The following is a 24,171-nucleotide window of genomic DNA, read 5'->3' as shown; positions in this document are numbered from 1 at the left end:
GACGTCAGCCGCTCGCTCTCGCCGCGCGGCGCTGATTGGGCGGAGGGGCTGCCAATCATGTCCGAGCTCCCCGCCCCTCGCACCGCCTTGCGTGTTACTCGCGCCGCCGACTCCACGCAGCGCCTCGCCCCCGCCCTCCCGGCGCTGTGTGTGTGAGGCGCGGATTGGCTACCGCCCCGTCACTCAGCACCCCGCCACCCAATCAGCGCCGGCTCCTCCAGCCCAAGACCCACCCCCGCGGGCCTCCGGCCTCCCCCGCCCATCCTCAGATCCCTCCCCTTCCCTCCGATTGGCCCGCCGGCCTCAGACCTCCGCTCCCTATTGGCCGCCGGCCGCGCCGCTCCGCGCGGGGGCGCTCCCCCCTCCCTCCGGCGGCGGGGTGGGGTCACGTGATGTTTTCGCCGTGCCGCCGCCGCGGCTGCCCGGGGGAGCGCGAGTAGCCGGGCGCGGCGGGGGGACGGGGCCGGACCCGCGGCGCTCAACGGCTCCAACGGCTCTGCCAACGGCCCCACGGGCGGCCGCCTCCCCTCGCGTCCCCTCCCCTCTATGCGCCGCCCGCCGCCGGGGGGGCTCCTCTCCCGGTGAGGCCGGCTCGCCGCCGCCCGGCCGGCAGCTAAAATGGCGAGCGGCGTGAACGGCGCCGCCGGGGCCGAGGGGGAGTCGGGCGAGGCCGGGCGCTGCCCCTCGCCGCAGCCCCACCACCTGCTGCTGCTGCTCCGCCGCTCGCCCAGCGCCTCGCTCTGCGGGCCCCCCGAGGCCGGCGGCGGCGGCGGCGCTAGGGGCGGGCAGCCCCCCGGGAGCGCGGCCCGCGGCGGGGAGGACGTGAGGAAGTGCGGCTACCTGCGCAAGCAGAAGCACGGCCACAAGCGGTACTTCGTGCTGCGGGCCGAGAGCCGCCTGGCCCCGGCGCGCCTGGAGTACTACGACAGCGAGAAGAAGTTCAAGAGCAGCCTGCGGGCCGGCGGCGGCGCGGCGGGGCTGTGCTGCCCCCCGCCCAAGAGGGTCATCCCCCTCTACCAGTGCTTCACCGTCAGCCGGCGGGCAGACGCCAAGCACAAGCACATCATCGCCCTGTACACCAAGGACGAGTATTTCGCCATGCTGGCGGAGAACGAGGCCGAGCAGGAGGCCTGGTACCAGGCGATCAGCGAGCTGATGAGCCAGAGCAAGAGGGGCTTCCTGGAGCAGGAGGAGCAGGCGGAGCAGCAGCTGGACGAGGACGACGAGCACTACGGGGCGGCCCTGAGGCCCGGCACCGTCTTCAAGGAGGTGTGGCAGGTCAACGTGAAACCCAAAGGACTGGGCCAAACGAAAAACCTGACCGGGGTGTACAGGCTGTGCCTCTCCAGCAAGGCCATCCACCTCGTCAAGCTGAACTCAGAGGTTCCCTCCGTCCACCTGCAGCTGATGAACATCCGCCGCTGCGGGCACTCGGAGAACTTCTTTTTCATTGAAGTGGGCAGGTCCGCTTCTATTGGGCCTGGAGAGCTCTGGATGCAAGTGGACGATTCGGTGGTTGCCCAGAACATGCACGAGACTTTTTTGGAGACCATGAAAGCGTTAAAGGCCTTTGCGGAGTTCCGGCCCCGAAGCAAAAGCCAGTCTTCTGGTGGCGGTGGTGGCACCAACCCTATCTCCTTCATCACCACTAGGAGGCACCTGGGCAACCTGCCCCCCAGCCAGACGGGCTTGCAGAGAAGGTCTAGAACTGAGAGCGTTGTTGGAGGGACGCCTCCGACCACCAAAAGCAGCAACTCCTATCGCTTCAGAACATCCAGCGAGGGAGAAGGCACCATGGCCAGGCCTTTCAGGTCAGTGACGGGGAGCCTCATCCACCTGAATACCGCAAGGATGAACTTGGGCCGGCAAGAAGGGAGCGGAAGGTACGTTAGAGCCGCGTTCAGTTCGTCATATCACACCCGCTCTGCGTCGCTGCCCGTGTCTCACTTTCCCTCCACTACCAGTCCCATCAGTGTTTCTTCCAGTAGCGGCCATGGCTCTGCTTCAGATATGTTGACCAGGCCTTCTAGCTCCTCTGTCTGCGGTTCCCCGAGCGATGGGGGATTCATCTCTTCTGATGAGTACGGCTCCAGCCCTGGAGATTTCAGGTACTTTCGGGTCAGGAGTAATACACCAGATTCCCTGGGAAACACGCCACCTATCAGAGAGGAGAATTGTCTGAGTGAGTACATGTCCATGAGTAAGCAGCAAACAGACGATAGCTTGAGAGATGATTATATGGAGGCTGAAAAGTGTTTCAGGAAAAGAACTTACTCTCTGACTAAACCAACCTCGGTAGCAGTGCAGCAGAAAATGACACAAACGACGGCTTCATTAGATGAAGACTCTGGGGGAAATCATGGGCGACTGATGTACTCTGAAACACCAAAACTGAAAGGTAACCATGAATTGGAATACAATGACAGTAATCTTGACTCTGTATGCAACCAAAGCAGGAGTAAAGCTAGGGACGATGGGTACATGCCAATGATGCCAGGAGTTGCATCTTCTCTGTCAAGTAGCAGTGATTATCTGCCAATGACTCCTAAAAGTATGTCTGTTCCAAAACAGATAAACAATTCGTGGTCACCATCTCAGGTTGACTCCAGAGGATATATGATGATGTTTCCAAAGGCGAGCTCTTCACCCGTACGAAGTCCTTTAACTGGATTTATTTCTAAAGGAAGTAATGAGAAGATTGTAAACAATGAGTATATGGATATGTCTCCCGGTAATTCCGCTCCAAAGCACCCTGGTGATTCAAATTACATTCATAACAATTCTGTTTCCAAAGGTTTCAGTTCGTATTTTTCTTTGCCCCGAAGCTTTAAGGCGTTATCAGGACAAAATGGTGACCACAGCGAATATGTTCCAATGTCTTCACCTGGAAAACTCCTGTACGGTGGACCAGAAAACGTAAAAAGCATCAACAGCGAAGTCCTGTCTAATGGCATCTCGAAGTCGCCAGTGGTGAAAGGTGAAGAAGGAGGACTTGTGCAGAACAGGGCTACGAGGCCAACGAGGCTCCCGCTCGGTACGAGGGGAAGCAATACTATCCCGAGAATGTATGATCGTACAGTTCCACCTGAGCCAGCAAGTCCTGGTGAATACATAAATATCGATTTTAATGAAAAGGCAAGTAACACACCGTATTCCTTATCTGCAGAGGGATCGCCATCATCTCTGGGCTCGAGTAGTGACCACAGACAGTCCCCGCTCTCTGATTATATGAGCGTTGACTTGGATGTACAGTCGCCAAAAGTAGCGAAAGAACTTTCCAACTCTTTAACGGATATTTCAATTTATGCAAGCTCCAGTATTCCTAGAAACCAACCAAATCCTGACTATGCTAGGCTCTCCTTTGGTACCGCCTGTGTTAGCGCTGCAAGTAACAGGACTGACGATTACACGGAGATGACGTTCAACATGGCAGCGACGCCACCGCGGCCGTTTGCCTCCGAATCTGACGACGGAGTAAAGATTGATAGTCCTTCTTCCATAGTTAACAGACTGTGCATTGTCGATCGATACGCTGGTAGCAGTAGCTTCTCTGTTCCTAGCTCCGATCCTCCCGTGGGACCGAAGGTGATCCGAGCCGATCCCCAAGGCAGGAGGAGACACAGTTCTGAAACATTCTCTTCTGCTGGGACTGTGACGACTTCCTCCTCTTTCTTTACTGATAGTAGCAAAAGACACAGCTCTGCCTCATTTGACAATGTTTGGTTGAAACCAGATGAAAACATTTCTGATGGTCAGGAAAGCAAAATGTCCAGGGATACCTCAACTGGATTTCAGAATGGCTTAAACTACATTGCTCTGAATTTACGCGATGATCCTATAAGCTGTGAGGCAAGTACTGCAACGCCAACTTGCCATCTCCAAAATGGTACTTCGAGTTTGGACAGTGGAGCTTACGTAAGCATAGATTTCACCAGGTCCGATGGTCTGAAGTGTAACGCTGCACGAAAAGGTTTGTAACTTTAAAAGCACTTTCCTTTCATGCTTGCTTAACTATAGGAATTAGATTGTTTACTTAGTACTGAAATGTGGCCTTCAAAATAGGGTCCATGCTTCTATAATCTTCTGTATCTAGTACAACTGGTAGTAGTGCAGTCACCTAAACATTGAATGAACACACAAAAAAGGATGTGGTCCTTGGCCTAAGGGGTATACAGAGTGATGGAACTCTCCTGGGAGGTGTTATCAAACTGTCATCTGCCCAGGCTTTTTATGAAAGAATTTTGCTAGTATAAACACTGATTGTATTTTGTATTGTGACTTCTTGTCCTGAGGTTATGATGTTTTTTTTTTCTTTTCCCCTCCACCTCCTTTTCCTCTTCTTCCCTTCTTAAAACTAAATGACTCCTCACCTGGTTTGAGATTGATACTTTGTAATTGGTGTTGTGGATAGGAAGCTGAGAACTGCTAAACTGGGTTCAGAAATCTGAAGTTGGGGCTTAGATCTGTTCATGTCAATAAATGTGGGTGAAATGTGTACTTCAGGGCTTTCTATGTGTAAATCTGCCCGCATTTATTTAATTGAATCTTAGGTAAACAACTCACTTTTCTTTTTCCCTCGAAGGTTTGCTATGCTGCTTTTGAGTTCTGGTCCCCTAAATATCCTTGTATCCTCAGGAGAAGCCATCTGCTGCTGGCTGGGAGGGTGGTGAGGGGCTTCTGCAGCCTGTACCCTCGAGTCCGCTGCCTTCTTGCAGTGTCTGGGGGCTTAGCCGAGCTGTAATGCTCCTGCTATGCAGTGATCTGCCTTGTGAGGTGCGCCTGTGGTAGAGGAAGAGCAGGCTCAGAGGGGTGTATTTTATGTCTGAAGCTTTGGAGAGCAGGCTGCTAGCTTTCAGGTTGGCAGTAGAGCTTGACCAAGCTTAAGGTAAAGTAGTTAGAGGTATGCCTAAAAAGTTAGGCTGTTGGGGATGGGCAGGAGGAATAGGGACACTCCTATTCATGGCTTAAGCTTTTTGCTCTCATAATGAGAGCAAAAAATAATTACCTGTTGGAGGTATTGTGTATGTCCCCTGCCTAACCAGCAGTGTTTATGCAAGTGCTTCATTGCACTGTAACATTTTCTTTGGAAGCATAATCCATGTTTTGGTATTAGTGGCCCACTCGGCTCCTTAGAGTAATTCACCTACCCAGACAGAAAACTGTGTGTTGGAAATGTTTTCCTCTTTGCAAATGTGTGTGTAGTCAATAATTGATGACTACTAAGAGGAAATATTTAATCGTTGTTGGACATTGATATTTGTCTACTTCTCTGTCAATAGAGAAAGCAGTAAAGGGGCAGGCTGTTCCTGCCTTCTGTATTTTTAATTACAGTTCTAATCACTGAAATGATAGCTTTTTTTTTTTTCCTAGTTTCACTTTAAAACTGTCTAAAGGCAGAAGGTAGTGTAGGAGCTTAAAATTGTGTAGCCTTTAATAGGGGAAGGTGTAAGCCTGACTCAGCTAGCATGCCATTCAAAGTCTGGCAGCAGTGCTTGGGGCTGCTCAGAAATGTGTGGTTTGCCTCAGTGGTTTTTTTTCCCTGCTTTGTTTTGTTGGTTGGAATCAAATTTAGAAGACGTTGAAAGTTGCCAGTCCAAGGAGTGCTTTCTTCCAAAGTTAGTCTTTCAGCACTTCAAAGATTTGTCCGCTAAGTCAAAGGCACACTGATTGCCATGGTGGATTTCTTTTTTTAGAAGAAGCACCCCCAAAGACAGCAGAATTCCTACTGGACCTTGTTCCCCTCATTTGACTGTTAAACTTGTAAAATTTTTTAAAAGCGGGGGAGCACCAAACAGGTGATTTCATTTTGGCTGTATTGTAAATACTGTGTTTAAAAATATTTTTCCAGAGACTGTTCAGGAATTGTACTTAAGTTAAATGATTTGTTTACTGCAGCTACAGCAAAATATCCACAGGCCTGTGCTTGGGGCTTTTTCCTTGTCTATTACAAGGTCCGGAGTGGAAGGAGACTTGCTGCTGGTGTGTTTTGCTGTCAGTCTGTTTTCTGGAAATGGCATGCATTAGAATGAAGTGAGAGAAGCTGCGTATGAAAACATGGACACTGGCAGGAAATAAAGCATGAGAATAGTAAGAGCTTAGATTGGTGGCTTCCCTCTAGTCCTAAAAATGAAAAAGCAAAACAAGAGTGCTTCAAAACAAGGTCTATCAGTTTTTGACAAAGACAGCATCCAGTATTCATGGTGCATAGTAGGAGGGCAGGCAGGGTGTGGACACTGCATTTCTAGGTGCCTCTCAGAGGGGCGGACAGATTTCGGAGTAGTCCAGGCTAAAAGCAGCTTGCCAAACATAAATACAGTGGTGCAAATTGGTGGTGTGTATCTGTTTCTTTAACAATGACTTAAAGTTACTGATTATAAAAATGCTAGTTCTCATTCTCACATTAAATCGGGTTTTTGAGCTATAGCAAGCATAACTGTAGAAGTGTACTCCTTAAACAGCTTATCAGTTTTTAATGCAGTGAAGCTTTTATTCAATACTTAAGAGAATGTGTAATCCAGAAAAAAAAAAAGAAAAAAAACAACTTTCAAATTCCATCTTGAATAGTGGAAATAAATCTCCATTCCTAAACCTCTTATGTCCTGAGGAGGTGCAGTGTGTCCCTAAGTGTAATTAATATTTTTAATACTTTTGCAGACTTTTAGCAGAAGTGCTGTCTATTCCTACATCCCAGCTCTTTTAGTCTTAGCCTGGAAAATCATCGGTGTGGTCAAATACATTGTTAAGGAAAATATTTAGCAGATGCATTTACCCTTTACTTCCCAGGAAGGAGCTATCTTGTATCTTTTAAATTCTATTGGGTAAAGAACTTTAATCTCTTCTCCCTAAACTGTACTTGCACTCAAAGGAGAACACTTCCCAACATCTGATTATTCACTGTTCCGCTTTGTTTTTGTTTGCCTAAATGGGATATTGTGTGCAGTGACTCAACTGCATTCTCCTAACTGCTGAGAGTGAAATGGAGAGAGATTTCCAATGCATCATTGCCCCTCATTGTAATTCCCAAACTACTTCTGGTTCAGGTTCACTGATGTGAATCTAACTTTTTTTTTTCCCTTCTTCATTCATGAAATGGATGGAGGAGAAGGAGAGCACTGATTTAACATGATAAGTAAATACATCTGGCTTGCTGTTAACTTTTATTTAGGGTTTAAGCAAAATTGAGGTCAGGTTTTATGATGAAAAAGATGCTAAAAGGAAAATAAGGTTGTGATCCTTAATGCCTGAAGTTTAAGGAGGTCATTAGCAAAACAGTTTCATCATGAAATTGTTACACAATATTGAAGCAAGCGGTTTGCAGTTTTGATTACACGAATCTGAGTCATGAAATTTTGTGCTAGGAGTACGGAACACAAAAGCTACTTCAAACAGGGCTTAGCTAATGTACACCTTGTTATTGGACCTCGTAGAAACTGCGGATGATAATGAGAATGGGGTGGTAATAAACTGCATAATGGGTCATGTATAATAAAAGTTTCTACAGACATAATTAGAAATACTCAACCTACAAAGATATCCTGAACTACAAAAAACAAAGCAGACTGTTCAGGGTAAATGTGACGTTCAGCTTCGTATCTACCTGCCTATTTTACACCCACTCTTTAATCTTATCTCTACCTGATTTTCTAGTGGCATGTTAAGATGCTATTTCAGAAGTTTGCTAAAGTGTAGGATTATAATTTAAATGTTCCTCACCTTTTTAATCCTTTTTAATCTACTCCTGTGTTAGACTTGTGTGAGAAGTTGTGTGTTCTCTGGGGAGCTGGGAGGCAGGAAAACAAGTACAGCTGTAGAGCAAAACTTTGGGTCTAAGTTGTCCAGATCCTTTATGGGAGCTGGTGTGTTTCAAATGCAGAATCTTGAACATGGTAAACAATATGCACTTTGAGAAACCCAGCAGCTGGAGGTTTTAGCTCTTACTAATATAGTAAATTACAGTTTACAGGATACCAGACAAATAACTGCCCCTTTTGGATTTCAGACCAGTGGTTTTTGGAAGTTTGCTTCAAACTGAGGCTCATTTGTATCGGAGGAATACTTAGGGCAGGGACCCATTTAAAAATAACTTGAAGAACTCTTCTGAAATACATCTGAACACAGCCATGTAGCCTGAATCTTGTAAGCGATGGAGGGATAATAATTCTTGAAAGGAAAAAAAAAATCTTGCTGTAACAGATGCCACTTTAACAGTCTTGAGTGACTTACTGCTATGCTTAAAAATACCCAGGGTAACTTTTTCAAGTAGGATACGAGTTACTGAAGGCAGAACAGATTTTTGTCTTGTGGTGTGGGAGTGAGTTAATTATGACATATTTGACCAAGAATCAGCTAGGTTTTACTGGTGCTTGGGTGAGAAAATCTGAGTTGAGAATGTTCCCCTGCTGCTGAGAGAGAGTACTGGTAGTGAGTGTTGAAATGCTTTTGGAAAATCAGCTCTCCAGATTTTACATCCAGAGTTGCAGCTAATGGTCACGTGGCTTTTTAGACTTTCAAAAAAAGAAAATAAAAAAAATTCTGTGTGTAGCTGTCTCGTAGGTTAAAGCACTGCTGCAGGACACTGGGATTTCCAGGAGAAACCAGTACTGGTTCAAATGGCTTTTTTATTTTTTTCTCCTTCAGTCTTGCAGTGAAATCTTGAATGTGTCATTGCCTTTTCAGTTTTGCCTCCACAACTTCATGCTGTCCCTCCTGTGATGTCCCAGGGCCCATTGCTAGCTGTGAGTACAGCTTGGTGGGGTTTAGGCTCTGCGTATGCCCTTTTTTGTGAAAGGGTATTGAATAAGTTTTCTTCATTTTGATTGCTGGGAAGGGGGGGGTTGTGCCTTGAGGTTTTGGATGGTGCTGAGAGGTCGTCATGCTGTGCTGTGACTTGGTGTGTGCTTGTGCGCTGTTTGTGGGCATGGGGTGCTCCCAAGCACCTGCTGAATGCTGCCCAGTGTGTTGTGCTAAGAAATCTGTTATTTTTTTCTGATCCAAATCCTACAATTTTGAATACTATTGTGATCACGTGTGCCATTCTTCAATCCAAAGGAAAGCGGAGCAATAAAACTGAAAGGCAGGAGGTGAGAGAGGAAAGCTTTCTGGAGCCTGGGGATGTATTATTATTGCTGTTTTGACCTAAAAACATAGTCCTAGCTTACGAGTCATCCTCAGATGGTCAGTAACAACCTGGTTGGAGGTGAGTCCTGTTGTCCACCGTGCAAGTTGCTCTTTGGCTTTTTTTGGCATTTAGCTTTTGCACGTTAGCAACAATCCAATGATGATGGTACACTGTTGTCTTACTGGCTAAAGCAGAGCCTTACAGGTAGAAGCAATTAATAGGGGAAAAGGAAAAAGTATGTTCTAGCTTTAATCATGCCCTGCATCTCTGTAAAGGTCACTGAGCTTCAAGGTGGTTACAGGTTAGCTGAGAACCTTGATCAGTGGGGATTTGTGACATTCTTGAGGGCATGGGGAAGACAAAAGTAAATTAGCCTGACTCATCAAAGGCATCGCAGAGGTGTTGCTCGACATCATAGGAATATCTTATCTGAAAGATCTTGAACATACAAGTGTTTGGATTTGTGGAGATTTTGCTTTGGGTGGAACATCAATTACCCCGGGAGCAGCAGTGTAATAGAGTGCTGGGAAGAGTTTTCTGCCCCGGTTAAATCCTGAACTGTATCTTGAGGGACAAAAGTTGATTAATTCCAAAGTTGGTTTTCCTAGTAATTCTGCTATATAGCTGGCTGCTAACAATCCAGCTTGCTTGTGCATGAGTACGCGTGTGCTGTGCACCAAGCAGTTGTGAGTTAAGTGTGAGGGCTAATCTTAATCTTCTGAGAAGAAAGGGCTTTTGAAAGAGATGCTTTATACTGAAATTAATATGGTTAAGATTTAGCTATAATTCCAAGGTGATGATACAATTTGATGTGACTCAGGAACATTCAGAACTTTTTAATTACTGCTGAAAGGTGAATGCTGCTTGTGTTCACTGTATCGTGTGCATGTGTATATCATGAACTTATAAATACCAAACTGGTAAACTTTGCTTCTGAATTTATTGAGACACTAATGAATGATATCCTCCTTTCACAGGGAGTAGTGCGGTTCTGTTCCCGTGCTCGTGCTGAGCCAACATGCTTTATTGTTTATAGCTCTTGCTCAACAGCTGAATGTGCAGTATAACTTTCTTGGACACCGGATAGCCTGAGCCTGAAATGCTTTTGGGAACTGATGTTTCTTTAAACAGATACCTTGGGATACCCGGAGTTTGTAGAGCTCTTAATGATGTTACGCTTCGTTAAATAAATGAGCACCTGCCGTATGCTAGAGCAAGAAGAACTACCACCGTGAGCCGTGTGAGAACCCTATTTCAGCCATTGACAAGTAGTAGGATTTCTGTGGCACTTCATTGTCGATTGAGCTAATGTGGCCCCAGTAAAGCAGGAAAGAGTAGAGAAAGGCTTCTCCTTAGGCCTGGGCACCTGTGTGAGTAACCAGAGGGTATGGGGGTGGGTGTGCTGAGGGCATTCATTAGCACAAGCTAGATGCTGGTAAAACACCCATCAGCACTGATGCAGGAACTGGCTGGAAGTACTGCAGCTCGTCTGCAGCTTGTTTATCAGTAGCCCAAACAAATAAGGGTTAGGGGCCAGAAAGAAACTTTGCTCCATGCTTATGGATTTCTTTGTGTTTTAAGTCGGTTAGAAAAAAATTGCAAGGTTTTTGGGTTTTCAACAGCAGTATTCACTGCTGAGTTTGGGCTCCCAGAGTATTCGTTTTTGTGTGAGAGACTTGAGGAGGTATTTGCCACCCTTATTTCACTCTGTGGTGTTTTTCTGGGTGGTGGTGGCATTTTTTGTTTGTTTTTAGAAACAGATGTTTTTAAGTTGCAGATTGTGGTGAACAGGGTAGCAGTCAGAAATGCGTTTAAAAACTGAATAGGTTTGCTATTGAGGTAGTTGGGGCTCGAGTAGGACAGGGGATCTGCTGGTGGAAGCTTGTAGCTCCAGACGTGCCCCCTGCTCCTGCTTGTTGCAGAACCTGAACGGGGAGGCAGGGCTGAGGGCCCGCGTGCTGTGCCACGGGTGCACACGTGGTAGTAGTCCCTGTCCTCAAGAGCTTACAGTTCTGAAGATGAAACTGAAGAGATGGATGAAACTTAATGTGCTGGGGTGGAGGTGAGATAGAGATCAAGGCTGCTGCCATTGGCAGTGGAGATAAGAGCGAGCCTCGCAGAGATAAAAGGCTGCCTGCGAACGGTTGCGAGAAAGGAAGCTGGTAGAGGCGCTCGGGAGGGTACGCGCCTGGCAGGGAGCGATGGGAGGTAGAGAGCTATAAATACAGTGGTTGTAATGGTTTAAGTGACTTGGAGAGGATGAGGTAAATGTCAGAACACTGGCCAGGATATTAATCTCGGGGAGAGGAATGTGGGCCAACATGTATCTCCGAGTCAGGAGCGTGTCCCGGTGTTTACTTCTCCCTTTCAGAGGTGGAATGTGTGTTGTTGTTTTCTCCTTGTCAGTTGGGTTTCCTGCAGCTGCGGGACTGACGGACGTGGTGCCAGCAGGGATGCAGGAAGGTGTAGTGGAGCACGAGCTCACCCTAGGTAGTGTGGATGAGAAGTGGACCTGCATCCCATGTCGAGACTTTGCTCCAAAAGCGGATGGGGCGCTGGGGCTGCTTTGTTGCCTTTTTTCACAAGCTTTCTGGGTGGCATCTCTGAGATCCAGATGATCTTCTGGTGTTGGGGAGGAGCTGTAGCTGTAGTGGGGATTTGGGATCGGGAGGCAGTAGCATGGCTTGCAGGGATATATTCACCTTTGGGATTTGCATTGCAGGGCCCCTTGCAAGGAGGAGGTGTGGGTCAGCTGATCGCCACTGTGGTGCTTTCAGCTGCTTGAGAACTGCCTGTGGGAGCCAGAGCGTAACACAACAGCTGTGGCAGGAGGAAATGACTTGAATTTTGTGTTGGTAGATCAGGTTGAACAGACACTGGTGGTTGCGGGTGGGTCTGGCAGTGGTAGCAGTGAGGACTGATTCACATGTCGCCGCTGCGGGTGTAAGTGGCTGAAGCACTAATGCTGGCAAGTTCCACGTGGCAAACACTAAGCAGGAGTAGGCTCACTTGGTTAAAACTCGTCTGTGTGTAGGCACGGTTTAATTCTGTCCTTGGTGAGCCCCTGAGCTGCTCCTGGAAGCTGAAGGCCCTATCCTTGGCTGTCGTGCATGTGCTGGGAGTGAGAAGTGTACTTAGTGCACAGCCTTCTTACTCCACAGGGTTTGGGGTGTTGAACTCAGTGATGTGATGATTTCACCATGGCAGAAAGCAGCGTGTGCCACTGCTCTGTGTGGCAGCACGTAGTGGCTGGTAGCAAGATTTCCGTGCAGGCACACGTGGGCTAAACGCACGGCTGAGGATGGTGTCGTTACGTGGTGTGTGGCCACGTAGCAAGCTTCTGCCTCTGATGGTCATTTACGATAATAGAAGCAAAAGAAGAGAAAGTGCTGAGCGCTTTCAAGTGTTGGTGACTAAAGGGGTTGGGAAGAGCTAAGGATGAACTGGCAGATGTGGCGCATTCCATAGAAAAGTCTCACAAAAGGTGAGTTGGAAGGCGGGGAGCTGGTTATTTAGTCACGAGTGACACTGTCCTTTATCTCTCAGGTGTGTTCATCAGAATAGTTTTGCTCGCTCAAACCAAAGACCTGTGCCTGCAAGCAGACGCCACCCAGCAGCCGAAGAACAGGGCCGGCTGACAGACACCTCCCCACAAGCATACTCCCAGCCTCTGATTCTTCTTCAGCTTGGGGATTTCCTGAGCCTGATGCAGTTTGTCTGTGTTATAATCCTTTATGGATCTTTAATCCAAGTACTTTTCCAACCTCTTTGATCCTGTGTAACGCCTTGTAGCCACAGCAGCCTTTGGTCGGAGGCAGCGCATGCTGCACACAGACCTCTTCGTGTCTATTTTGGACCCAGCTTTGTTTGACAGCCCCTTGTTTGTGTATTGGCAGAGATAACGAACCCTATCTTTTCTCTCCATGCCACTTAGGATGTCGTATCCTCCTGTGCCATACCCTTAGCCTGTGTGCTGTCAGAGGCTTCCTGCAGTTCCTTCACGCAGCGGGGACGTACGGTATATCTGTATGTTTTCATTTCCTGATACATCCCAGGACCTCTGTGCAGGCTCTTACTTGGCAGTTCCTCACAGGGAAGCTGTTGCACACCTTTCATGAGTTTTTCTGCACTACTCTTGACTCTTGCAGTTATTCCGGCTCCTTTCTGAATGAGGGAATTGGAACTGCACGTGCTGCTCAGTGCCCGTATTTGACGTGGTTGTTTGCTTTTCCTATTTGCTTCCCAACAGTTCTTAACATCTGCCTTGCAGAAGGAGCAGGGGCAGGAAATGTATTCCTCTCTGTTGACATTTACAGACTCCTAACCTTTGTCACCAGAGCAGAGTGAACTGTAGCAGGTCGTGTTGCCATAAGCGGCACAAACAGGAGTTCTTGGGGCTAAAATTTAGCTACGTTTTGTGCAATTTAGGAGGTCAGTCAGAGTATCTTGACACACTTGTTGTTAAAGTGTTTTTGAGAAAGCAGGACTTCTTCATTCTTCTGTAACATGAAAATCTGAACTTGTGAACTTGTGTGTCTTTAAGTGGAGAGAAGTTAATTCTTAGCATCGTCTTGCTATGTTGAAACTGAAGTTTAGCTTTCAGAAAAATGAAAAAAACAACTTATCAAGCTGTCGAGAGCAATTTGAGTTGGTGTTCAGGCCCTGTCAAAACTGCATGTAAGTTTCCTAATTCTAGGAATAGGATTCGTAAAGGAGATGAAGCTGGGGAGTGTGCATAATGCCTTCCTAGAAACTCCACTACTGTTTATTAAAACAGAAAAAGAAGCCGCTGGTGCAGAAGATAAGGCATTTCTGCGAAATAAATAAAAATGCTCTTAAAGCATGGGAGAGGTTTTTTTAGCTCGTGAAGTTGCTGAGCGGTAAGGATACTGGAACCGTGTTTTGAGTGAATTATTGTACATGGAGTATTTGTAGGAGTAACTTTGTCTTGTAAATTTTAGAAGCACATCTGAAGGAGGAAGAGAAACCTAATTTACTCGGATGTGTTGTTACCAATCAGTTCAAACAGTTTATGTAATGAAAAGTGGATCACGTAACAGTTGCTTTTTGTTTTTTAAAACAAGCTTTTGCTTTTTTTTTTTTTTTTTGCCTGTGGAAAGGTCAGTCAAGTCATAGGTACAAAATATATTCATTAGCTTAAGTCGAACACGATAGCTTTGTTGTTGAATGAAGAAAGTATGCGAAATATGTGCTTAATGGTAAGCATGTAGTTTAACATACTTCCCAAATAAGGATGTTTTTCTGTGTCGGGGCCTTGATTGGGTTACCTACAGAGAGTAACTGCGTACGCAGCGGCTCCAGTAAATGTCGGGCTTTCTGCTGCGTGTTTGTAGGGTTGGTGTCTGAGCGTGCAAATTAAGCAGAAATTCCTTCCACAAATAACACCTTTCGCCTCTGGCAAGGTCTAAAGCTATACCATTAAAATCAATCTCAAATCAGAAAATGGTGTAGGATAGTAACTGTGTATTTGGTAAGATCTGGGGAAAAAAAAAAAAATCTCATGTTTTGTGAGGAATGTGTTTGAACAAATTGCCTCCCCCTGCCAGGCCTGCATGCTCTGAGGAAGGCTGGAAATGCAATCCATCACCGTCCTTCTGCCCTGTCCTGGCGGCACAAACAACATGCTGGGGTTTGGTGGTCTACTGAACAACAGCAGCATGGGGTGGCCGCATGTGCAAACAGATCCGGGGCTGTTCTGATGCTTTTGATCTGTGCAAGTCCAGCTAACTCTGGTTTCCCCCAACCTGAAGTTCAGGAAATGGAGAGCTTCAGTGGTGCTCTCCAGAAGGCATTAAATTGCCTTAGTCTTTTGACATGGAGATTTTAAGCATTTAATTATCTTAAATTAACATCTTCTGTAAGCAAAGCTTTTATCCTTTCAGGAATCAGTTGCAAAATTATGTCAGTAAAAGCCTTTCCTGTAAAAACACACTATCTAGCATGGATTTCTTTGAGAGAAATAGGAGATGTCTGCTCTGTTCTTAAAACCTCTTGGTTTGTTTTAAAGTGGCCTGACTTGTACGACCTTAATAATTCAGATGCAGGAAATGAAGTGTAAATTGGATATACTCTCATCTGATACATTTTCAAATGGAACACACGGGGTTTGCAGGCTAAATAATTAAGACTGATCTAATCCTCTGCCCCTGATTTTTATAAGACTATAGATTTTTTTTCATAGAAAACTTGCAGAGCTCTTTCTCTGTGCCTTCCTTAATTTAAAGCTAAATGGTTTTCTGAGCAACGGCCTGCTGCCATCCCAATTTAAATATTTGCCCTCTTAGTTTCTTTTCTGTCCTTTGGATCCTTTTCTTCTGATTATTTACTCCCTGGGAAGATGACAGCTGTGTGTAGTTTTATAATCCGATCCCATCTTAAATTGGTGAATTTAAATAGACTTGTGTAACGAGGAGAATGTTGGGTTAGTTATCTAAACTCTACTTATATATTTTGAGAGGTGATCTGTGAAATTTTTTGGATGCTTTCTGCATTCATTTTCCATACTAAATGCTCGTAGGAAGTTGAATTTTAATTCTCGAGATTCTGAGTCAATTTTGAGTAAAGGATGAAGCTTTTGTATAGAAACTCTTCATAAAGCTGAAGTTTGAATAAACGGAAGAGTGGTGTATGGGGCTATGAAAACTACTTCAAATACTACATGTATATTTCTAAACTGTATTTAAAAATGCAGGAGGTTTTTTTTTTGAGTTCATTTTTTTTCCCCTTACTTGTTGCCATGATCAGTTATCAGATCTTTTTTTCCCCCTCAAGGTACACTGAGCAGATTTTCCTGGAAAAGCTCATGAAAGCCCAGGAGTAGGGATGTGTTTACTCTGATCATTCTGCAAGTGTGAGTTATCTTCAGAGTTGGCATGTCTGAGCTGGGCACTGAGTTTTATTTGGTGGCATATGTGTTTTGGGATGGCTGGGCTACTCAGTGAGCATTATTCCTCTCTTCCTAGCTAGTTCACATCTAGGATTTACTTTCCTTTTAGAAGAGTTGCTTCGTTTACTGTTCAATGTTGAGCCAAATACATTCATACGGTATCTGTAACGAAATGCTAATAATCTGTTCCTTACTGTTGATCAGAAAGTCTTGTGCTTGTACTACGAACATTGCAAATTGTTGGCTGATGAGTCGTATATTAGGGAGACTGAAATAAGATATCAGACTTTGCAGAAGCTGTGCTGTTTTCCTCAAGCACTTCATGTCCTCTGTTAGTTTCCCTTCCTTGACTGGCTAGTCAAAAGGTGGAAGAAAACCAGGTGTGGAGGAGCAGAATCCCTGGGGAGTGCCTGAGCGCTCCTGTAGCCTTGCTAAATAAACCCATGGCTTTTTCTGAGCATCTTTTAGTGGGGAACCACAGAGGTGGCTCTGGGTATCAGCAGCACAACAGGCATCAGCCTTGTTCTCATTAACACAAAACCCATTTTACAGCTCTTTGATTAACTTCTCTTGTGTATGTGCACGTGCGGTGCTCTGCGCAGCTCCAGGTGCCTTCACGTCAACGAAGCCAGCGCTTGGTGGCCCTGTTGGCGATGGTAGCATGGGGGGATCGCTGCAGATCGTCCTGGGAGGATGCCGTGAGGGGAACAGCATCAGCTGGAGTTCGTACAGCTTCCTGGTTTGGAAATGGACATTGGCTTTGTGGCTGCTACTGCTGAAATAGCCCCTGGCTCTGCAGGACTGGCCCCTTGGCCTCGGGCTCCAGGCCAAGGGATGTGTTGGTGCCCTGCGGTGGCACAGGGGAGGAGTGGCTCCAGAGGTGCTGCAGGGGCTGGGTGGGGGGAACCTCGCAAGACCTCAGTCACTGCCCCACCTTGGATTTCGGGTGGGTTTATTGGTGTAGTCAGGTCTCAGGAGTTCTTTTGCTACCTATACATATAGCACTTTTTATCTACAAATAAATGCTTGATGCTTTTATCCCCCCCTCCAAAAGAGGGGATGAGTCAGGGTATGAGCCAGCTGCTCTGCTCGAACTGCAAAACTGAAATTCCAGCTTGCAAGAAGTGGTACCAAGCCACAGCCAGAAGTCTGAAACACTCCAGGCTTTGTAAAGCTATTGTCAGCGTGTAGGTAATGTTTATGCGAGACTCCCTTCTGTTTGTTTGCAGTTGCCACAAATTTTGTTTTAGCTTAAAAACGAAGAGGAACCGTGAAAAGTGTGGTTTATAATCACAGGGAGAAGGGGAACAAATTAATGAGACCTTGTTTAACGCACAGCACAGAGTTTAGGGAAGGGGAGGCTCTGAAGCCACTTGACGGTGGTGTAAGGCTGCACCTGAGCCAGGTAATCCAGGGAATTCAGAAGCTGTTGCGAAGCTTATCTGAGGACACTTTGTTCTGGTTTCCTATAAATTAATCTGTGTCACTTGGGGCTGTGATGAGTTACCTCCAAATTAGTTACTGTGCTGCCTTCTGGTTTTTGCCAGGTTTGTTCAAAGAATCAAAGTTAGGAGCGAAGCAGGTTTTCTTGCTCTTAAGCTTCCCCCCCACCCTGACAAGCATCTTAACTGTAATTTGGCATGAGTTTATAGAAGTTTCCAAAAAGTTTAGGTATAAGTAGCGAGTTCTGCCGTATGGGATTGTCCTGTTCAAACAACTGGTCCCTTGCTGTTCAGAATGTTTTGGGGATATGCGTGGAGAGATTAGAATAACTTGTCAAACAGCTTTCAGGTGTGCCTTGTGTGCTAGGCGTGGAGGAAAAATGCACTGACAAAAGCAGAGACGGTTTTTGAAGTTCCTTTCATGTAAGCTCATAGGTGCAAAGCAAGGAAGGGGTGGGGGGAATGTTGGGAGATATTAATTTTTACTGAAGGTAAGTTTAATGCAGAAGCTTCAACTGTTGTAATGGTTCCCTTGCACGGGTTGTTGAGGTGTGATTCATTGCGAGCTGTGGTGCGTGTTTTTATCCTTTGGTCCTACAACAAAATAGTATTTTTCTAAAGGGGAAAACTATTTCAAAAATAATAGCTTCACTTGGCTTTTGTAAAAACAAAGCCATCACTAACCACATCACACTTTGTGTGTAGCAAGCAATAGCTTTTTGTAGTGATCTTATGATGTCTGAAATAATAGAAATGGAGATTTTTGGGTTGAGGGTGTATTTTTTTTGGCTGTATTTTCCATGAATTATGAAAAACAAGTTGCTTTATTTTGGAAATTGCTCTGCATTTGAAAAAACGAAGCTCAGCAACCCCAGCCTTGGGGTGGGTGGTGCTGGGACACAGCAGGGGGCTCCCCTGAAGCTGTGGTTCCCCCCCCCCTCCACCCCCCTGGCCCTCTGCAGCACTTGCAGCCCTGGGGCCTTTTGCACCGTGCGGGACCAGTCCCAGCAGCTGCTGCCTGGGCTGGGGGTGCCACAGCTACCCGGGCAGGGGCAGTCCAGCCGAGCTTTCTGCTGTGTTTTTCTTTCTTTTGAAGAGGCGGTGTTTTTAGCTGGACTGAAATCAGAACTTCTTTAACTTAGGGTGGAGTTTGTGTGTTTAACAAGCGCATGCTTCATGTGATTGGATATGTAAGTAAACATACAGGTTTGCATTATGCTACATAACACTTGGCTGTTCTTTAGTTGGTCACATTTTCCTCAGCGTATTCCTGGGGCAGAGGTGGTTGAGTGCTAACCTTTCTTTAAAACAAGACTGAGCTCCGATTTCCTTGTGACCCCCCCTGAAAGCACAGCCTGGATTAAGCTCAGAACCCCCCTCTCCTGTTCCTGCAGGCCAAACTGCCCTCCCGGCAGGTAGCAGTGAAGCCTTCCCGTAGCGCAGTTCCCACTGGCAGGGAGCTCTCCCCGAGTGTGGTTTGGGGAGGAGAAATTACACTGTGCTTCTCTACTGGATGCTTCCTGAAGACTCACTCTCTTATGCTAGCTGTTGTTTTTGCTCCGATAGCAAACTTGCCTTTCCCTTCTCCCCTGTAATGCCAGGAGACAGATCCCTGCAGGCATGTGCACCAGACCTTGAAGGCGAGGTAGGAAGATATGAGCGAAGTGACCCACACCACTGCCCGGCACAGGACGGTGCTCTCAGTCTTGCCCAAGAGGACAGAAGCAGAAGGGTTTGCAAATGCTGCCTCTGCACTTTGAGGAGGGAGGAATCATAAACTGGTACAGGAGTCGGAAGAGTAGAGATGTTGGTTGACACAGTAGCTGCAGACCATGTGCTTCGTGAGCATAAATGCGAAGTGGAAAAGACAGTGCTGGGTACCTAAGTGGTCCAGGAGGAGGATGTACAGCTGCAGGAAGTGCTGTGCTTAGATAAGCAAAGGGTAAAATGAATAAAAATGATGGAAGAGGACAGTCTGTCAGGACTGGGAGTCTGTAATGTAGTGATTTGGCAGATAGTACCACTCCAGACTGAAAATTAGTGCTCCTAATTGCTCTGTTGGGAGTGGAGAAGGTCTGTAATGAGCTGAAATGTGACTTTCTGTATGTTCCTCAAGTTGTGTTCACACCACTTCAGAAAGTGTTTACCCTCCCCTTCATCATTTTTTTTCCATCTCAGGAGCCCATTGAGTCACTCTCACCTTGGCATATGCACGTTTAATTGCAGAGCAAATGCCCCTGCTTCGAGGGCATCCTCCCTCCTGCTTGCATTTCTGCCTTGTCACCCACCCGTATCTTCCTGTAACACAAGGTGATGATTTCCTCCCCGTCTTACTGAGCGCCCTTGTATTTTGCCTTTTCCAGTCAGTTTGAAGCCACTGGGTTTTGCTGACAGCAGTAAGGATGTCTCTGTACCGTTGCTATGTGCTTTTGTGTGGCAGACTGCCTTTTAGCAAGGAAAACTGTACTCTGAGGTGTTCCTTATTATAACTAAATTATGTGTTTTCCTGAAAAGTTGAGGACAGGGCACGCAGCTGTCGTGACTTGCCACTCCTTGTTTGGAGCTGGAGTTGCAGTGAATGTTTACATTGCAGTTCTGTACCTGTTGTGAATGGGAGTGCTTGCCGCAGCCTTAATTATATCTGGGTGAACAGAGCTGCTCTGCATTCGTGCTGCGTTGCGAGCTTAGTAATAGCCTCTGCTATGCGTGCAGCCTGGCGTGCTGAGAGTGTCGAGCTTTCGTTAAATGAAATATTGATAGTGAAATCGGTGATGGCAAACTGCAAGCTTTGATCCTTCCTGTAGCGCGTGGGGTAGCAGTGTGGCGCTGGCCGCAGTACGAGGTCCAGTCTGGCGTCCACGTGCCAGCTCGGAGCTGAGCAGCGCTCCCTGGGCACCTGCTTCAGCCTTCAAGTTTCTTCCCCACCGTGCAGGGTGTCTGAGCGTGGCATCATCTGGTAGTGCCTCCTCCCTGGCGAGAAAAGCCTGCTCTGTATTCAGCAGCTGTCACTTCTGCAATGGATGAGCTCCATGTATTCTCCTCGCTAGAAAACATTTTTTTCCAATATAACTCGCACTTAAAATGTCACTGACTTTTTTTTTTTCCCCTTTCTAGACTGACTGCATTGCCATGGAAACCATTGTTGGAAGAGAAGACTCTTCTGCTGGTAACTCCAGAAACTGTGTGGTGCTTTTGGAAGCAAAGCTCAGCTCCAGCCGGCTACTTTCATTTCCACCAGCACGGACATGGACACACATCCTTTTAATTAGTTTTTCATAGACATCAGCTCTCTACAGTTGAATTAATTTGAATTGAGATTTTTCATAGCTGTGCTTTGGTGATGGAATTTGGTCTTTCCTGTCATATCTATTTGGGAGGCAGCGTGAATGCTAATAGGAGATTCCTGTATGCCCCTTTCTTCCTCCTGCCTCTCCCATTAATTAGTTTTTATTTATATTCTGAGAAGTCAAAGCTGGTTTCCGATTGTCTGTTTAACATGGGTTTTGCTTCTCTGGTACATTAACAAGTGATTAGCTTAAAACATGTGTTGTTTAGAAATATTTTGGCAGTTCAGGCTATTTTTTTTCAGGTGGCTGGGCGGAAGGAGGGAGGGAGAGGTGCACATGAGCTTGAGGGGAGAACCCGTGGGACTGAACTGGTCTGAAAAGGAGAGACCTCTTCTGCCTTTTTTTTTTTTTTTTTTTTTTTTTTTTTAAATAATGTTTTGCTTTCATGGTACAAGAGGTATTTCTTGATCATAGGCTAGAGTATTTTTAAATCAAGTGTCTATGTCAGAGCTTAAAATGATATTTTTTTTTTGCTCAGAATTCTGGTATGTACAAAGTAGGATTAATGGGCTGGTTGTCTTGTAGATTGTTTTTGTTCTTACCCTCAAGATACTTGTTTATAAATATGAATTGTTTAAAATGTGGTTTTTGTTCATGCATTCAAATGGAGAAGTGCAGAGTCGTATCCAGCATTTGTGACTTCTGCATTATATTTGTCAGCTGTAGCTTTTTAAAGAGAAACCACCCTAATTGATCTTACTTTCAACCAAGTCCCGTTTTAATTTGAGACTATTTTTGTTCTTTCTTCGTGGCATAATGGGAAGAAGTAAAATACTGGCTCATCAGTTGTCCTTATCCTGGTTAAAGAAGTGCGAACAATGATGATTTGACATTTTTAAAATAAATTGCAGAAAAATCAGGGCTTTACTCTTGTACTGATTTTTTTTTTTTTTGGTTGAAATGAGTTTAGGCTTTTTAACACTGCTACAAACTTAAAGAGCATGACACTAGTTGTTGGTACATGCAATGTATAATAAAAGGCACTGACGATTGATAAAGGATTTAGAAGTGGTACACAAATCCTCATGCTGTACTGCACCACACAGCTGGTAATCCTCTACATTGTATATTGTACAACTGATTTGTTGGGCTGCCTCACCTCTAACATACAACCTTGAAAATACTAGTACAGTTTTGATTGTTAGGTGATGTGTACCCAAATCTATTTTGAGTAGTATTGTACATGTCACTAAAAACATGAAGACTTCTTTTTGACACATGGTACCAATCAGTTTACACAGTGTCTAGTGACAGGAAAAACTGTTGCTAGAGGATTTAAAAGCACAGACCTGTTTTTGATTCTGGAAGAGAAGTTCAAGTTGGTACAGTTCCTTGTTGCTGCTAAACATTAATTAAAAATATGACCACTTTTCTAGACCATGATACTGTCTCACCATATAGCTTTCGTTTGGTCTCGTAAATTAATAATGCAATATGTAGACAGCTTTTTATAAAGCTTTACATCTTTTTTAGGAAATCAAAATTTGGATGAAGGTAGTTCTAAACCTTTAACGTGAAAGGAAAAGGTTGTTTTGAAGAAAATAATGATCTTACACACTTATTTCATATTAGATCCCTGAGGCTGCCATTGTACAATATACAGCACTGATTTAATAAATGCTGAATAAATAATTAAATGGGTAACCTCAAGTAGAGTGGTACAAATACTAACAGGTACGGCATAATAAATATGCAATCTTTTTGAATCTCTTAGTTTACAGCAACTAATTTATTCAGTATTGTGCTGGAAGAACATTTTCAGAATATGTAAAACATATCACTATATATACTACCTTCCAGCTACCCGTTTATGCTGCTGTATAGTACAAAAATACCAATGATGGAACAATGTTTGTCCTGTAAATTTAATTTGATATTGGACAGTTATTGTCTGTACAAACTAAAACATATATGGTTGAAACTGTTCATTATATTTGCTATTTCTGCTTCACAGATCTGTTTTAAAGTTGAGCTGATTGATCTGGCTTTGTCTTCCATTGTAAATATTGTTATGTTGTTTTCTTTGTAAAACACATCGCGTTTGCGGTTTTGGGAGACTGGCTTGAAGCTCTGTATAGTGTTTATATTTATCTGACTTGGCTTTCCATAGAGCTACTTGCAGTAAATACGTGTTCATGTAGCTCCGTGTCTGGGCTTTATTTTTAAACAAACTTTTGTTTTATTTTGTCAAAAATGCATTTCCTGCTGCTGCTTTCTTTTTAGAGTGGTTTTGTCACCCTGCTTCCCTGAAGATTTGGAGAAGCTTTTAGCATATTTCAGGGGAGTGATTCTCAGCCTTTCCCATTTACTCTGCCACTTAGCGTAGAAGGTTACAGGCAGCAAAACACCCGGAAGTTTTCTTTGTCATAGATTTGCACTGCTGGTAAACAACTGAGTTGTTGACTGGGGGGTGGTGGAAATCAGTGCATGATACTTCCTGCTTTAAATGCAGAATATCTCATCAATTTGGGGTTCGTAGCTTTGTCTATGACTGGGTATGGAAGTTTTATTATCAGCATGTAGTAGTCTTGGAAGGAATTTTTAGCAGCAGAGTGTCAAATAGGCGGCTGCCTTTAGAGTTTACGGTAAAAGGGGACAAGTATGGCTTGCTGTTTTAAGTTTCATAGCAGTACTTTGGTTTGAGATGTGCTAAATATGGTCCCAGTATGTAAAAACAAAACATACATAGATCTCGTAATTTCGGGTAGCGTACCCACTTGTACAAACAACTGAGCTTAAGCTGAAAGATACCTATAAAGTGTAATGCCTCTTCAGATTCTTCCTGATGTGAACGATATGTCAATTTGATATAGAAGGAGTTTTTATCCATAGATGTGAGCATATCTTATTTTCACAAATATGAGCAATTAACTTTGAAGTGCATTGGATTATATATTTTTTCTTTAAAAATACCTGATTTCCTCCTTATTCTGTTATTCAGAATACTGCATCAAAACAACTCGGTAGAAGTTGGGTTTGCTGTAAGAATTGGGTTTTCTCCAACTAAACCAGCCCCCTTACTTAGGGCCCCATTTTATAGCATGGAGCCTGTATTGGGAAGAGAAGGAAGACAGTACTTCTCATACATGGCAGAAGCAGCCCTACCAGCAGTAAACAAACAGTGAAAATTATCCAAACACTGTCAAGATTGTTGCAACAGTCTCACAATAACTGCTTTAAGAGATCTTTGACTGAAAGCCTCAGCAGACCTGACATCAGCTAACTGCTTGAGGTTTTTTTTTTGTTTGTTTTTTGGGGGGGGGGAGAGAGGAAAGGGGAAGGCTGAGGAGGGGAACACAGTTTTGCATTAATTTTTCAAACTCCTTTGGGTGAATCGTTGGCAGAACTCAGTTTCTG

General features: G+C 45.1%; 1 protein-coding gene across 1 annotated transcript; it reads left to right on the top strand.

Moving 5' to 3' along the window:
- Positions 1-388: 388 nt before the first annotated feature.
- On the top strand, positions 389-22,954 carry IRS4 (insulin receptor substrate 4). Its single transcript, XM_038184660.1, has 2 exons — positions 389-3,970; positions 20,582-22,954. Exons 1-2 carry the CDS (start codon positions 619-621, stop codon positions 20,584-20,586), a joined length of 3,357 nt encoding a protein of 1,118 aa, XP_038040588.1. The 5' UTR covers positions 389-618; the 3' UTR covers positions 20,587-22,954.
- Positions 22,955-24,171: the final 1,217 nt, after the last annotated feature.

The sequence above is a fragment of the Anas platyrhynchos genome, chromosome 10 (genome assembly GCF_047663525.1).
Source record: "Anas platyrhynchos isolate ZD024472 breed Pekin duck chromosome 10, IASCAAS_PekinDuck_T2T, whole genome shotgun sequence".
In the NCBI taxonomy this organism is placed as follows: Eukaryota; Metazoa; Chordata; class Aves; order Anseriformes; family Anatidae; genus Anas; species Anas platyrhynchos.
Note: the sequence above shows the minus strand (reverse complement) of the source record. Positions and strands in the feature narration are given on the sequence as shown.